The 15,013-nt window shown below is 43.9% G+C and overlaps 1 protein-coding gene across 1 annotated transcript; it reads right to left on the bottom strand.

Annotated features, from left to right (window-relative positions):
- Positions 1-3,996: 3,996 nt before the first annotated feature.
- rnd1b (Rho family GTPase 1b) lies at positions 3,997-14,168 on the bottom strand. The gene is made up of 5 exons (XM_069660786.1): positions 13,930-14,168; positions 13,333-13,420; positions 7,260-7,369; positions 6,949-7,083; positions 3,997-6,866 (listed from the first exon to the last, which is right to left on the bottom strand). Exons 1-5 carry the CDS (start codon positions 14,047-14,049, stop codon positions 6,621-6,623), a joined length of 699 nt encoding a protein of 232 aa, XP_069516887.1. The 5' UTR covers positions 14,050-14,168; the 3' UTR covers positions 3,997-6,620.
- Between the last annotated feature and the right edge of the window lie 845 nt (positions 14,169-15,013).

The following is a 15,013-nucleotide window of genomic DNA, read 5'->3' on the forward strand; positions in this document are numbered from 1 at the left end:
GCCTGCACACAAACAGGAAACATAAAGTGACAGGTTGTTTCTGATTTTTCCTGCTGCCGCTGTGTTGTTGTGTCCTTGCTAAGAGTTATCTAAGGACCCACAACATGATTTTAATGTTACGCAACAGCACTGAGGGCAGTCCACTCAGTGCTGCGTAACTCCCCTCAGATCACCCTTTGTACACCAGCGTCCAAATCTGTGCAGCCCAGCCTGAACACTGACTCACTGTGCTGAGCCATCACTTTGATTGTTTTGGTCACAAATACCTCTGATGAAGAAAACATCACTTCCTGTTGGTGCATCTTTCATCATCGATCTGGGTTTTATTAATTATTCAAACGTCACCAGGGAGATAGTAATGTTAGCACTCTCTTGTATTAAATGTTGTGTGGATTGATATTCTGATTAGTTAAACACGTGAATTAATCCACAGCCTGTTAAATTAGCTTTGATGGGGGAAAACAGCCCTCTCTCCAGCTTTTGTCCACAGTAACACAGTAATCCTTGCTCAAAGTGACCCACTGTGGGACACAAAGAACTTTTCTAAGGTGGCTGTGAATGGCAGAGTCTAAACAAAACGGCGGGCTTGATCCTAAAAGCGCACTGACTGTGCCGTGATGCCACTTCTCCCTAACCGAGCCCTGGAGGTACGGGCCACAGCTGAGTGGGCAATTGAACTCTCTGTGCCTGTCCAGATGTTGGCCTAATTTACTACGACTAGCAGCGTATGTGGCCCATTTACATGTCCTCACACCCAGTGTGTGCGCCTGCATGTGCACAATGTCAGCCGCTACCTCAGGTGCTACCAGCATCCACCCCACTGACATCCCATGATTCATTTGGTTTACAGAGAAAGGTGTGCTGAATGAGCTTTAAATTTAGGGCAGCTCAGGTTTACGACCTCACTCCGGTTTATTAAAGTGTCAAAACATTTGGATGAGAAAGGATGAGCTGGGAAATGTATTAGAGTTTTGGGTGATAGTTTTTTGTTTTACCTGCATGTATCATTATTTTTACAATGTTACAATTTCATTTAGCAGATGCTTTTGTCCAAAGCGACGTACATCTGAGAGTTAGTACAGCGCAAGCGAGGATTGAGACAGGAGGGATTTTGAAATCATCATCATCAACAACATCCTCAATAGCATCATTATCATTAAGTGCAGAGGTGTTCATTAAATAGCTGGGTCTTCAGCTTCTTCTTAAAGATGGAAAGGGACTCTGCGGACCGAATGGAGTTTGGTAGCTCGTTCCACCACCGGGGGACTACAGAAAAGAAGAGTCTAGTTAGCAACTTAGGGCCCTGTTGTGATGGGAGTACCAGGCGCCTTTCACTGGCATAGTGAAAGCGTAGTGGGCTGGACGGAGTGTAGACCTGGATGAGGGTGTTCAGGTAGGCAGGGTTGGGGTGTATGTTTTTGTTGCTGTTTTGTAAGCGAGCAACAGGGTTTTGAATTTAATGCGATTCTGTTAAAGGAATAAAACCACACTGAGAACTTGAGACCATGAGAACGCCCCACATATTGTGCACTGGATGCACAAAGCAAAGATTTCCAACATAAGGATTTATCTGACTATTTGTAAAATGTGTTTAAGTCATTCAATTTTAGATAAATGGGACACAGCTTCACAGGGACACAAGGATTTCCTATATTCGTGGGTCTTACCCAATAATTTGATGTCAGGGCACTGGGCATCTTCTCCTTGACTCATCTTTAAAGCAACCATATTAATAACCAAGAGTATGAAGTTGCAGTAATGGTCCAGGATCTATTTTACCATAGAATTAACTTGTTTTTGGATAAATTGCTGGTTAAATGCATGCATTAAAAAGAAAACTGTAGTGCTACAATGGATAAAATGTCTATTTCTATGTAAAAGTGGCGAACCTGCAAATAATTTCCACCCTCCTCTGCAGCTACCATCAGCTCTTATCAGCATTTTAAGGTCTTTATGCTCTTTCAAACTGCAACTTTAATATATTTGGCAACAGCAGGAAGCTGTTTTCATCTGAAAACCCAAAGTACACTAGCTGCTCTGCATGAAACAACTATAGACAGACAGATTTAATTACTAACGGGATAACAAAGTGGAGCTTTTAGTGGCTAAATAGCCAGATGTTTCTCTCAGGAGTTGGTGGAGACAAAAACAGAGCTAAAATGTGACTTTTAATTTACTGGAAATAAAGCATGTACACAAATGAAAGCTTATGTTGCTTTATATCTGCTGGATGTCTTTATAAGCTTGCCTTAAAATGTGATTTACCCTTACTAACTGGAACATTTATTAAAAAGACCCTCGTACTAGCTAACATTTCATCTTATTACCAGCATTAAATCTTGTTGCAGACATCACTTACTGCACAGTGTCTTTGGTGCTGAGAAGCACTACTTAGAGTCTGCAGCACTGGAGAAAAAGGATGGAGGCACACGGTCTGAGTGGAAGGATGGCACCTCGAGCACACTCGGTGGCGTCAGGCCAGAGTCACACACCTCTGCAGCTGTCAGCAGCCAGATGTGTCGTGTTTGAAGACAGATGAAGCCGCAGACTTGTGCGTCTTCAGAAGAGACGGAGACGCTGGGAAGATTTCCAACAACCTGTAGGGTGAATGTGTGCCAAGGACTGACTTTCTATCTATCTATCTATCTATCTATCTATCTATCTATCTATCTATCTATCCATCTATCTATCTATCTATCTATCTTTCTATCTAAATGTGATGTTTATTGTGCTATGCAAGTAAGTGGTGGATATCTATACTTCCTGTCTATCATCCTCTTTATGCTCCTAATGCTGTTAATCATTTGTCAATTACACATCTGACTGACACGTCTTTCTGTCCTCGGTCTGTGATAAAGACTCCCTTATCATCAGAGACTATGATCTTAATTCAGCGCCGCAGTAATAGAAAATGACAGTAATCCCCGATCCAGTGTGATTTAAATTTGCTCTTTCCGTAATGAGACATGCTCTGCACGTGTTCAGCGACACAGAGCCTGTTAAAGGAATTATTAGCACTGATAGAGGGGAGAAGATTAGCACCTGATATCCTGTAGAGATGATTGAAGTGAGACACCGCTGGAGACATCTGTTCTCTTTCATTAACTAACACCTTCAGAGGTATGTGATCAGAAAAGTGACAGGAGGGTTCTTTAAAAGGGTTTATAAAGCTTTTTGATCAATGAGCCCATCCGACTGTTTGATGGAAGTATAAATCAAAATCAGTCAATCGTAAAGATGTGTAAAAATGCTTTATTTTGGGAGACTTTTAGAACAGATTCAAGAGGAGGACATAATAGAGTCACTACTTTAAGTATTTAAAGAATATTTCGCTTGTGTAAAATACTTGCAGTAATATTTGTACTTGTGAAACTGGGTATATATTTAAGCAATATCACACTCGAGGTCGTGATGTACTGAAAATCATCACTCCTGTGATTCCTACGACCGAATCACAGCAGTGCTGATATTCAGCACGTCACGACCTCGAGTGTGATATACAACAGTTACACAAGCAGAAAATCGTGGTAAAAAGTAAAAATCAACAACAGATTATTTTTTGCTCCACCAACTCAACTAGTTCCACAACTTAAGTAAAACTGGACTTTTGTTGCCAAGCAACCCAAACATTCTCCTGCAGATCCACAGATCAGCTGTTTTTATCATGTACATTTATCTGTATGTCTTAATTTATCAACCAGTGAAATAAGAGTCTGCTGTCGGATCCAGAGGTACCAGCTTGATCAATGTAGACACACTCTGCTGTAATGTTAATAAACAGTATTCAGAACACCTGGCTGAGGCGGAGTGATACACACAGTGAAAGTCCTAGTGATGTTGTTCTCTATATCAGCACTCATGGAATGCCTCTTGTCCAATCAGATTACTTGGTCGGAACTAAGTGTTGTATAATAAAGAATATCCTCATACACACACTGGAGGGTTCCATTAATTAATTGTGATTGATTTAAGACGGATACAAGACCAGACCAAAAATTCAAGGGTGCCGGACAGGGCAAGCTTTATTCATCACAGCGAAAACAACAACAAAAAAAAGTGAAAAAAAGTCCATTTTCGAAAATAGATTTTAAACAAATGTACATGTCAATCTAAAGAAAAGGCAAAAATAACCAAATAAATATTCACGTCAACAACAATATTTCCATGTGACACCTTTGAGGATGTCTTACAATGATTATAAAACAGGAGACAGTATGTACAATCATACAACTTCAATAGGACATGCTTCGGAGTTTGACTGCACCATTGTACCACACACTGACTACAACACAAAGGCTGCATATTAACTGACATGGTCCGTGACTTTATACCGTCTTCTGAAGGCATCAGCTCCCTAACACAAAGTCAAAATATCGAGAAACAAGCCGGGCAATAAATGCTGAACTGACGCTGGAATAAAGGATGCGGGGTATCTGCTTGTGAGCCGACCCTCTCCGTCCAACACAACCAACCCCAGAGCGCGTCTCTGTTTCCTACGCTGAGTTGTTGCTATGCGATGCCGAGGAATGTGGTGTGTGACCATGAACTGGAAGCCTTTGTGCAAATCACCACGTTAAGTTCCTCCTACTAGCAGGGTCAGTCCACAGCTCCGTAAAGACGCTACGACCATCTCAGAGAGAGATTTCAAAGACAACACCAGGACGCACATCATGCTTTAAAACACAACAAACAGGCAAAATAAAATTAAAAACACACATTTACAAAAAAAGAAAATACAAATAATGGAAAAATAGCTTACTTTGGACAGGGCCAGCCTGTGCATTTTGATTCTTTGTTCTCTTTAGTCCCACATATTTTGATTTTTTTTCCACACACTAGCCCTTTTTACAAGATGATTGTTGGACTTTTGCATGTTTCCAAGTAGATTCTTAATTTTAGAAGCATATTTTGCTGTCGACTCCCTCAAACAGTCAATACTTTTTATTCTGATTGACAGCAAAGTCTAGCATCTCCAACTCAAAGAGCCTCTTTTTCCCAAACTCTGTTCTATTCCACAGCACGACTTCATTGGTTTTTCTATATACCAGTTGCTACTTATACAAGGAGGAAGAGGGGCAAACATTTAGAAGCAGCCTCTTTGTACAGCAGATATGGTTTGATGCCAATGGAGCACTTTAGCATGACACTTTTCACAAAGCTGCATCTTTATTGCCACACAGGTTACCTTTGCATCACAAGCGCTTAAATCATTATTGCTTTATGGTTAGAAGCACAGAGATCAATGCTGCACACACACGTAACCATCAAGCCAAAGATTTAAGCTCAGAAAAGGGTCGGATTTTTGCTTGGAAGTCATCGTAACCTACAGTAAGTGCTTCTTATTGGAGGTCGACAGATTAACAAGAGTGCCCGACACAAAAACTGAAGTCGTCTTGGAAGAGTAGAGTCAGGTTGGGAATGCTACATCGGATTGTTGCAATGAGATCCACAGGCATATTACAGTAGTCAAAAATATCGCAGTGACTTCTGGGAACATGATATGAAAGGCATTTTTTCAAAACTGCATACCATTTGAAAATTGTTGAAAACTTCCAACAATACGATGCTACAAATCCTTTCTGAAGAACATTACAGCCAGATTTCCCCATTAGCAGTCTACGCTTTAAATATGCTGGATAACACTTTGACTGATAACCAGCCACAGCTTCAGAAATAACAGCGGACAGCTCGGCTCTGAGCTGTTTGTGTCTCTGCTCCTTGTCACAATAAAAGCATCTTTTCTCATCTATTAAAGAGTGTCTGTCCCATCACCAAAACAGCATTTTAAAATAGACTCTGGCTGTGACAGCAGAGACGCCGGAAGCCCGACTAAACTTCCCTTTATTTATTGTGTGTCCTCATTTTGTTTTTGTACACACTGAACCTTGTCTGCCTCTGGAGCAGCGCTGTGCAGAGCTACACAACCGTGCATCAACAATGCATGCAGGTTGAAATAGTCTAGACTGCTGTCTGTCTGCGCTCTTATCCCTGCTCTCATCAGCACTGAGACAATGAGAACAGCTCTCTGTGTAATAGCTCTCACTGTGCTCTGTCCCTCTATTCTCCCTCTGCATCTCTGTGCTCTCACACACCTAAATGGGGCCAGCGACAAGCTATTTCACGCCTTACTAAGAGGGATGTACAGGAATGTGCTCATCCTGACAGTTTCATGCTAGATATATTTTTGTACTTAGAAAAATATCCATTGAATCGTCTGAGAGGCATTTACATCACAAGATTAAACGTCACACGTTGCACATTTCCAATTTGGACAAAATCAACATGTGCCTAGAGATATTAAAATCAGACGGATGTAACACCTTTATAGTTGCATACTGTTTACAGGTGAAAAATGAAAGCTCCATGATCAAACCTTGACTGATACTGTTTGAAAGCAAGATACAGTGGTGGAAAACGATGGATGTGCGCTGAAAGGTTCAGGAGCAAGTGGACAGCGAAGTGTCCACCTCTTCTGAGGGGTGTTTGGTTTCCGGGGGGGTGAGGGAAGGATCCAGCAGGAAGCCCTGATAAAACCATCGTGCCCACCCCCCCTTCCCCGAGACCAAAGAGGCAGGGGGCTTGGGGTTGCATGTGATGACTGTAACCCACCAGGTCTCCACTCACATGACCGAGCAGCTCTTGGCCTTCTCCTTCTTGAAGGTGGAGGAGAGCAAATCCGACTTGCTGGGCAGGTGGAGGAGTCTTTTGGAGAGGCGGCGGGTGGGGCTGGACTTGGGGAGGGGCTGCAGCTTGTTGATGCAGGCCATGGCGGCGGTGCGGAACACGCTGTGGATGCTTTTCTCGGAGGTGAACGCCGAGCACTCGAGGTAAGCCTCTGCTCCCAGCTGCTTGGCCATCGCAGAGCCCTGCAAGACACGGAGCGGTGAGGGTGCTGCTCTTTACACTTCTTACTGCTTTCTATTTGTTGTTTTTAATCGTTTGTCTCACCTGCTCATAGGTGATGGGAGTCTGCTTCTGATTGGACAGCTCCATCAGCGTGCAGACGTCTGTGCGCAGGTCAGTCTTACAGCCAATCAGGAGGATGCGTGTGCTCGGACAGAAGTCCAGGATCTCAGTTTTCCACTGTGGACACAAAAGAAGAATCAGTTCAGCAGATCCATTTTTCATGTTAATTATAGCCTGAAAATATAAATAGCTCAGACCTTTAGTACATTTTTACTGCAAATGAGCTATATTTAAATTAACTGTTTAAAAAAAAAAAGAACTATGTATATAAAGTGAAGAACTGAAGCCCTTACCTTCTTCAGACTGCTGTCCACAGTGTCCGGGCGACTGATGTCGAAACATAACAAAACTGCATCTGAGTCACTGTAGCACAGAGGCCTCACGTTATCGTAGTACGGGGAACCTGAGAGGGCAGAGAGGAGAGAATTATTAATGTTAATAATAACACAATAAAAGAAACAGAATGAGTGATTATTGCTGATTGGTGAGACAAAGGTTTTGGAGGGGTCTTGCACGGGGTACAAAAATAGGCAAAGGTCCTTTAAGATAACAAAGTTTAATACTTTAGTCGTCAAAGTTCTTGTACGCATTTTATACCTGTATCAAAGATACAGTGGTTTTAGGTTTTCTTTATAAAATGTTTAAATGTTCATGATTTTAAACACTAATTAGTTGACTTTAAGAGGAGATTGTTTCGGGAATTGATTGCGATGACATCAGGCTGTTACTCGGAGGAACAAGTGTGATGGAGCGGCAGAGGAGCAGAGGCAGAGCGAGACAATACAGCTGCAGGGATTAAGTGCAATCGGCATCACTCCTCCTGCTGAGCCTCACTTCTCTGTCCCTGAAACTGCTCTCTTCCTGCTGCTCCATCCTCTGCTGCCATTTCAGATGGAGAGAAGATGACAATCGAGCTGTAAATCCTCATTGATCTCCTCTTGCAGTAGATTACGCAAGTGGAACGGTGGGGCTGGGGGCAGGCAGACGCTCCCACTCATGCTCAGAATCCTTAAGTAAACTGCCCCCCCCCCCCCCCCAAAAAAAATCCTCTGCTAGGCGCGCAATACCTCCAGTCCCTCTGTTACCACAGCAACAGGCGAGGAATCCACCATCCACATCAGGCGTTCCTCCCACCTCTCCATAAAGGCTCGCCTTAACTGCCAATCAATCATTTTACACCGCACACTGCCCGCCCACCTACTGCCGGGGACATTCCTCTGCTCTGCCACAGACATTCACACATGCTAACACAGCTAATGACACACAAACACACTATGTAAATGAGGCGGCAGCCAGAGGTGAGCCCGATCTGTGCCGAGATGTAACAGAAGAGGAGCAGCTCGATGGGATTAACATGTTTACTTTAGGCTCGGTGTGAGTCCCAGAAGGGATTCAGCGCTCCTCTTATAGCAACAGATAACAAAGGCAGAGTAATCACTCATTAGATATTACACAAGCATGGTAATGGATTCACAATGCTGCAGAAGAAAACATACGAAGAGGCACACACAAACATGGATGTGTGCATACAGATCAGTTTCATGAATACTTAATGATCTTACACATTATCAAAGGGTAAAACTGGATTTGCCAGCTGCCGGGCGATGTGAGCGGAATAATGACGAGCTGCGATGAAATTCCTCCGAGCTACAAATTTCCTACAGAAAGTAAACATCTCATGAAGGAACAAAGAGACACGCTTCTTGTGTTAAACTTTGCCTTCGGACAGAGGCAACACTTTGTTCTACTACACAAAAAACTAATTTACTGAAACATTCTGATGAAGGATAATTTACTACGACTGTAAAAGAGGACAGACGTCGCCACATTACAAATGCAAATCACATTATTGCTTTAACACCTTTAGGGCTGCAGCAGAAAAGCCACGGTCATCTGTGAGACAACTTTGCGTTTGCTGACTGTGAAAATTGACACACATTAGAATCAGGACAATTAGCACCACTTGGATGATGAGCCTGCGTGTGTGTGTGTGTGTGTGTGTGTGTGTGTGTGTGGTGACTCTGAGGGATCTCACAGGAGAGAGACACAGGCAGGCCGATCTATAAATCTTCTCAATCTCCCACACGGGGTTATCACACAGCCGGGAAACTGGGTGTGATTCTGCATTAAATGGCCACTGATTTAAATGCAGGAATCAATGGAGAGCTGTGCAGGGGGGGTCCCTGAGCCGCTGCAATTAAAGCTGACAAATTAGTTACCCTGCCATAAGGGGAGTGGGACGGAGGGGACGTCTAGGATGTTTTTTCCAAACAGTGATCGATTATTTTTGACAAATGATGCAAGATGCAGTCGGCATATTTATCCTTTCTTCAAAGGGGACGCATTAAAAAATGGTTTGAATGTGTAAATATTAGTTTTTAAGCTCTACAGCATGCTGTTTGGGTATTGCAGCATCATTAGAAACACTCTCCCAACACTCCAGGACCTAGTTTCTAATCCTGGAAGAAAAAGCTGCTTCCATTGTGGCAAGAAAAAGCCGGTAAGCAGAGAGGAGGGGAAGCAGGAGTGTAGCCTACTGAGCAAGATCACAAAGAGCCCTCCTGTGCCATTAATCCTTCACCCCCTGCAGAGTGATATCACAGAGCACCCGTCTCTGTTTCTTTCCCTCCTCGTCTTCGCTGCAACAACCCCAAAGAATCTTAGACAGATCAATGCACATGCAGCGCCTGAGCATGCTCCCAATGTTCCCTTTCTTCTCTACAGCATGCGTCTACGACAGATGGAGAGTTTGTGAGGCATGAAACATGCAGAGAAAGAGAAACGTGTAACCGAATTCCTGCGGCTGAGCTCCACTCCATCCGTCTCGATGGTGCGACGCCCAGAGCTAAGTGTCGGGGAGGAAACTGGGCCAGAGCAGAAGTAGGCTTCACCGTCCAGGACGACAGGTTTGTGTCGGAGCGCACAGGTGGGGGAGGGGGGACGGTCTGTGTTTTCTGTGAGTGTATTTTTGTGCTGTGTGCTACATCAACTGAGGGACAGAGCCCGTCCTCATCATTAGCGCACTCCTCTCCTACAGTGAGAATGCAGGGGTCAGACAGATTAATGATCCGGGGTTGGTATGACTCACAGATTTGGGGATGAGAGCAGCCCGGCCCCTCCGCCCACACTCAGCCGGCTGGGAGCTGCTGCTGCTGTTTCTGCTGCTGCTGATAACTACGGATTTCACATTCAGGCCAATAAAAAACACACTATATTGCGTCAGACGGTTGTTCCAGGGTTTCACATGCCAGAGCCGCTCAGAATCACGGCTGAAGCCCCCCGCGGGGAGCGAGAGGCCTGAACATCAGCACGTCTGAGCTGTTAACAAGCTTTACTTTGTACCTCCACAGCGTCAGAGCTGATCACTCTGAAGTCAAAAAACAGATTTAAAAAATTTCAACTCCGGCCGTGATGTGCACTGAATTAAAGAGTATTCTGGTGGTATTATTTTACAGTCCCAGTGGTGAAAATATGTAAAGGGTTAATTTGATATCAGTCGATTCACCTACAGCCTGATGAGTAACACATTTTAAGTCCTTACTGAAAAGAGATGTTCCAATATCACTTTTCCCTTCCCAATACCGATTCAGATACTTGGACTACAGTTTGGCCGATACCGCGTACCCCTCTAAAACGGTGTGATTAAAAATGTATACATAATGGTAGTGGAAAAACAAGTTAGTCAAAGCTACTTTGCTAGCTTTGATCTCTCCTTTTGTTCTCTTTGGCAGCACCTATGGCGATAAACGGTAACTGTGGAGCACACTTCCCAGATATCTGAACAGTGTTGCATGTGTGACGTCCACGGTTGGCTCCGGTTGTAACTCTTGATTTTCCTCACTGACGGTCGCTTTCCTTTTTAGACTGTTTGCCTTCATCTGAGCGTCCAATTTAGTTTCTTTGTCTTTGGATTTTCACTTCTTGTTGAAGTTGTATCTGTAGTCATCCATCTTTTCTTTGTTTGTTCAGCCATAGTAGATTACTGTTTACTTGCAACACTTGCAGAGACCGGAAAAGCAGCCGCTTAGCTCCGCCTACCCTCTCTGACAGACCAACCACTGCAGGGTGATGGAAAACGCGTCACTAACTGGGCGCCGCTTGTGATTTTTTCTGCGAAACTCGCCACAGACAGCCAGTCTGTAATACTGCAAATGCAAAGGCTTTCATCAGTGGGCCATAGGCTCAATTGCCATTGTGTTAGCTCATTCGGCGATAGATGGTGACTTAACAGACATTTATTTAAATTGATTATTACTTTAATCAAAGAAATTATCAACTGATCAATCTATATTTATGTATTAGAAGTTGCAGCTGTAAGAAACAAAAGACACAATGATTTAAAGCTGAGTGGCAGTTACACGTAGAAAGCCTTTAATATGATTATTGTCTATTAACAAAGCCTCTCTTATAGTTACTCAGATTGTTTCATCAGCTTTAATGGACACTGGACTCATTACAATCACTCCCGTTCATTAATCATACAGGGAATGATTGTACACAGAAAATCCTCTAAAACTCAGAGGCTTTATCAGCAGGAGCGTTCAACCTGAAATAAATTACTCACCATAACACCATAACGAGGTTCATTATTCACTAAACATGAGTTACAGCCACTGGACGCTGCCCCCCCCCCTCCAAGCATGTCCGATCGGACCAGGCTGATTAAAACTGCTGGATTGATTTTGGTCTGTAAATCCATGACGGGGCCGGGGAGAAGGAGCCGGGGATGAGGTCAGACCGATCGATGAGGGGGAGTCGGGATAATGAGGAGACCCTCTCTGAGTGGTGGGGCCGCTGCGGCACAACTCCACGCAATTAGAGGAAATTACAGCAGAAGGAGGAGGAAGCGTACGAAGAGAGTCTGTGATCGTCGTCCATCACAAAGGGCCTGACGTGAGATACACGAGAGGCATCCATAACAAACAATGGCGAGGAGGAGGTAAGTTATCTTCTTACTTCTTCCACTCAAATCATGTTTAACTTTTCTTTTTAGGCCACACTTAACCTGTTAAATTGCTTGTTACTGGGTATGTTTATTGTTCCTCAAGATGCAAATTAACCGAAAACTATTGGTGCAAGTTTTGGGGTTTGAATCGATAATGAGGAAGAGAAAAAAAGAGGTCAACTGAGGGAAGAGAAGAGTTGAAACAATGAAAGATGAGCAGGAAAAACAGAGTCAACACGAACACAAGAATGCAAAAAGAGGTTAAAAAAGACAGACAAAAAAAAAAAGATGAAGGGAAAGACTGAGAAAGTGTCTCATACTGAGTGGGTCGGTCAGAGAGGGTGGCCCACTGGTCCTATTCACAGTCTTAATCCCCTGCATAACGCTCGCCTAGTGGGTGACCCGGAGCAGCATATGGAGGCGAATGCAGGTCACCAGAGTTTCTGAGCTGCCTCCTGTCTGTCTGCTCCAGAAAACCTTCCTGCTCAACAGGATGCCTCTCTCTCTGTGAGCCCACCACCACCATCATCATCATCATCCTCCTCGGCACCAGGCCCACTTCTCCTGGCCAGACTCAAGGTCCAGTCTGGGATTAGGAATCAGGATTTGGTCTGCACAGGGAATTACACTCTCTCTTTTTTCCTGTTGCCTCTTTTATAACCAGGATGAAAAATGTGTGGAACACGGTGAACACTGCATCATCGCACACAAGTGGGCCTGTTACATAAAGGATTTTGTTGTTCACAGACACACATTCGTACCAAAACACACACACACACAAACACACCAACTTGCTCAAGCCTGGGTGACCCAGAGAGGACGCAGATACTTTCAGCACGCTTGTGTACGGAGAGAGGGGGAACCACTGTGCAGCGAGCATGAAGGGAATCAAACAGGTGCTGCAGACGCGTGTACACAGTATCCAGGTCAGCTCACTAAGCAGCAGATCCCCCGTGGAGATCCACAGTGACACATTGACCCTGTTTTTCACGCTTAGTGTAAATGAACATATGATGCACAAAGTCAGCAATAATGGCAAGTGAGGCGGAATAATCACTCTGCCTAGTTTCAAGTGAGAACATTAAACTCAGAGATAAACTTGCAGATTTAGCAGCCCTTCAGCCTGCCACATGCAACATTATGACACAGACTGGGCTATATTTAGATATTTGCATGATGAGGGAGACTGCAGACCAACAAGTGTGCATTTCATTTAAAAAAATGAAATAAAATCACTTTTATCCTCTAAAAACGGAGTACCTAGTAGCATCTCTCCTTTCAGCAGATGCAGACCCTCATTACATTCACGGCAGAGCCTAAATATCCCAGCCTCCTTCACTGCTGCAGGCACAGTGGCAGGCCATGATAGGCCAGACAGACAGACACACAGACTGACAGACAATAGGTGATGATCCGTTTACCTGAAGTGTCCCACAGGCTGAGCTCCACGCGCTGCTCCTCTAGCTCCAGACAGGCTGTGTAGTTCTCAAACACCGTGGGCACGTAGGTCTGAGGAGCAATTAGCAACATGGTGCCATTAGTGGGGAGGTGTCAGTCGGTCAGTCAGTCAGTCAGCCTGCTGCATGTAATGCAATTTGTCAGGGTAAATAGTGCAACATGAAAACACACATTTAAGGAGGAGATAAAACAATACGACTGATATTATTTTGAAAATCTGAAGGAATTTCCGATCAATCAATCACATGCTGCTGCAGGAGAATTAGCACAGGCTAATGTGGAGCAAGCAAAATGCGTAGTGAATACATAACTATTGGTCATGCATTAAAACAGCGTATGCATTTATACTACTAAGGTAAATGCATTAAATATAAGACAAGAGGAGGAAATTGATGAAAATGCGCATTAAAACTGCGACTCTGCAACATACGCACGGATTTTTACCGCCGCATTGACTCATTTTTTAAACAGAATTTAACACTGATTATAAACAAAATACAATACAGCTTTTTGTGGACACATTTGCAGTTAATTTACACAATCTTGACATTTCAGCCTACCTCTGGATAACAATCCTTCGCCAGTACTTGCAACATCGCCGTTTTTCCGCATTGAACGTCTCCCACAAGCACCAGTTTACATCTCACCACCAGCGGCTGTGTATTCCTCCTTTCCTTCATGATGTCAACAACAATTTTCCAGTATTTTCCTCTGTTTTTATGCAGAAAATATCAAAAACACGCAGCAGAATAACCCCAGAAATCGTCCCAGTGTGCGGATCGTCCGGATGTGTGCTCGTGTGTGGAGGCTCGCTGTGATCTGATTGAATTTGCCACTGCGGCTCTTTATACAGGCGAGCAGCAGCCAATCAGAGCGCAGTATTCCACAGGCTTTCCAACATCCCTCCACTGCACTCAGAGATGTTCTCAGAGAGCAGGAACACGTTGTCTCGTCAAGGATGAGAGAACAGCTGCGTTATAAGCAGAGATTATTTTAAGATTTTGTTTAGAGTAAAGATTACATTGTGAGAGGATTATAGGCCCACTTATTTCTGCTTCCCTGCCAACTATACGCATCGTTATGAACAAGTTACATTTATGTAATATAAACGTGTCTTAACATGAGATTCTGAAGCAGCCAGTCACCGCAGACTTGTGTTTTGTCACCTGTGGGTGCTGCCCCTCGGCCTGCTGACAACTGATTGATTAGATTGACTTGACTGGCTGGATCAATAGCACACCACTGACTGGGAACAATGGGGCTGATAGACCAATCCACAGAGGAATAATTAGATGACTTTAATCTTCACTACAGAGTAAAGTCAATGCTAGTCAAACAACCCAGCTTCTGCTTTTTGTCCCTAACAACTGGTCTGAAAGTCCCTGACGCAGATTTAACAGTATGTTGGAATGTGTTCAGTAAATCCCACTATGATGTGAGGCCTCTGATAGGTGACCAAATCGACTGCCCACGGGATCAAGTCAAAGGTCACCCCCCTCACTAGTGCTGGTTAGACCCCTGTAGACTCACAGACTTTCACACCCTGAATGGCATTACTGTATGGAAACAGCATCTCACTGTTAGGGAAAAGAAGAATTCAATGATAAAAGTCAATCAGCTGCCTCTCCCTGTGTCTGGCAGCGT

Source organism: Semicossyphus pulcher, unplaced genomic scaffold (genome assembly GCF_022749685.1).
Source record: "Semicossyphus pulcher isolate SPU_LCO1_2020_fin unplaced genomic scaffold, fSemPul1.0.p SCAF_13, whole genome shotgun sequence".
Classification (NCBI taxonomy): domain Eukaryota; kingdom Metazoa; phylum Chordata; class Actinopteri; order Labriformes; family Labridae; genus Semicossyphus; species Semicossyphus pulcher.

Excerpts from the sequence above, each read along its gene's own strand:
- rnd1b (XM_069660786.1), bottom strand. The coding sequence starts at position 14,049 with ATGAAGGAAAGGAGGAATACACAGCCGCTGGTGGTGAGATGTAAACTG. Across the intron at positions 13,421-13,929 it reads CGAAGGATTGTTATCCAGAG|ACCTACGTGCCCACGGTGTT; the intron begins GTAGGCTGAAAT and ends ATTGCTCCTCAG. Across the intron at positions 7,370-13,332 it reads CAGCCTGTGGGACACTTCAG|GTTCCCCGTACTACGATAAC; the intron begins GTAAACGGATCA and ends CTGCCCTCTCAG.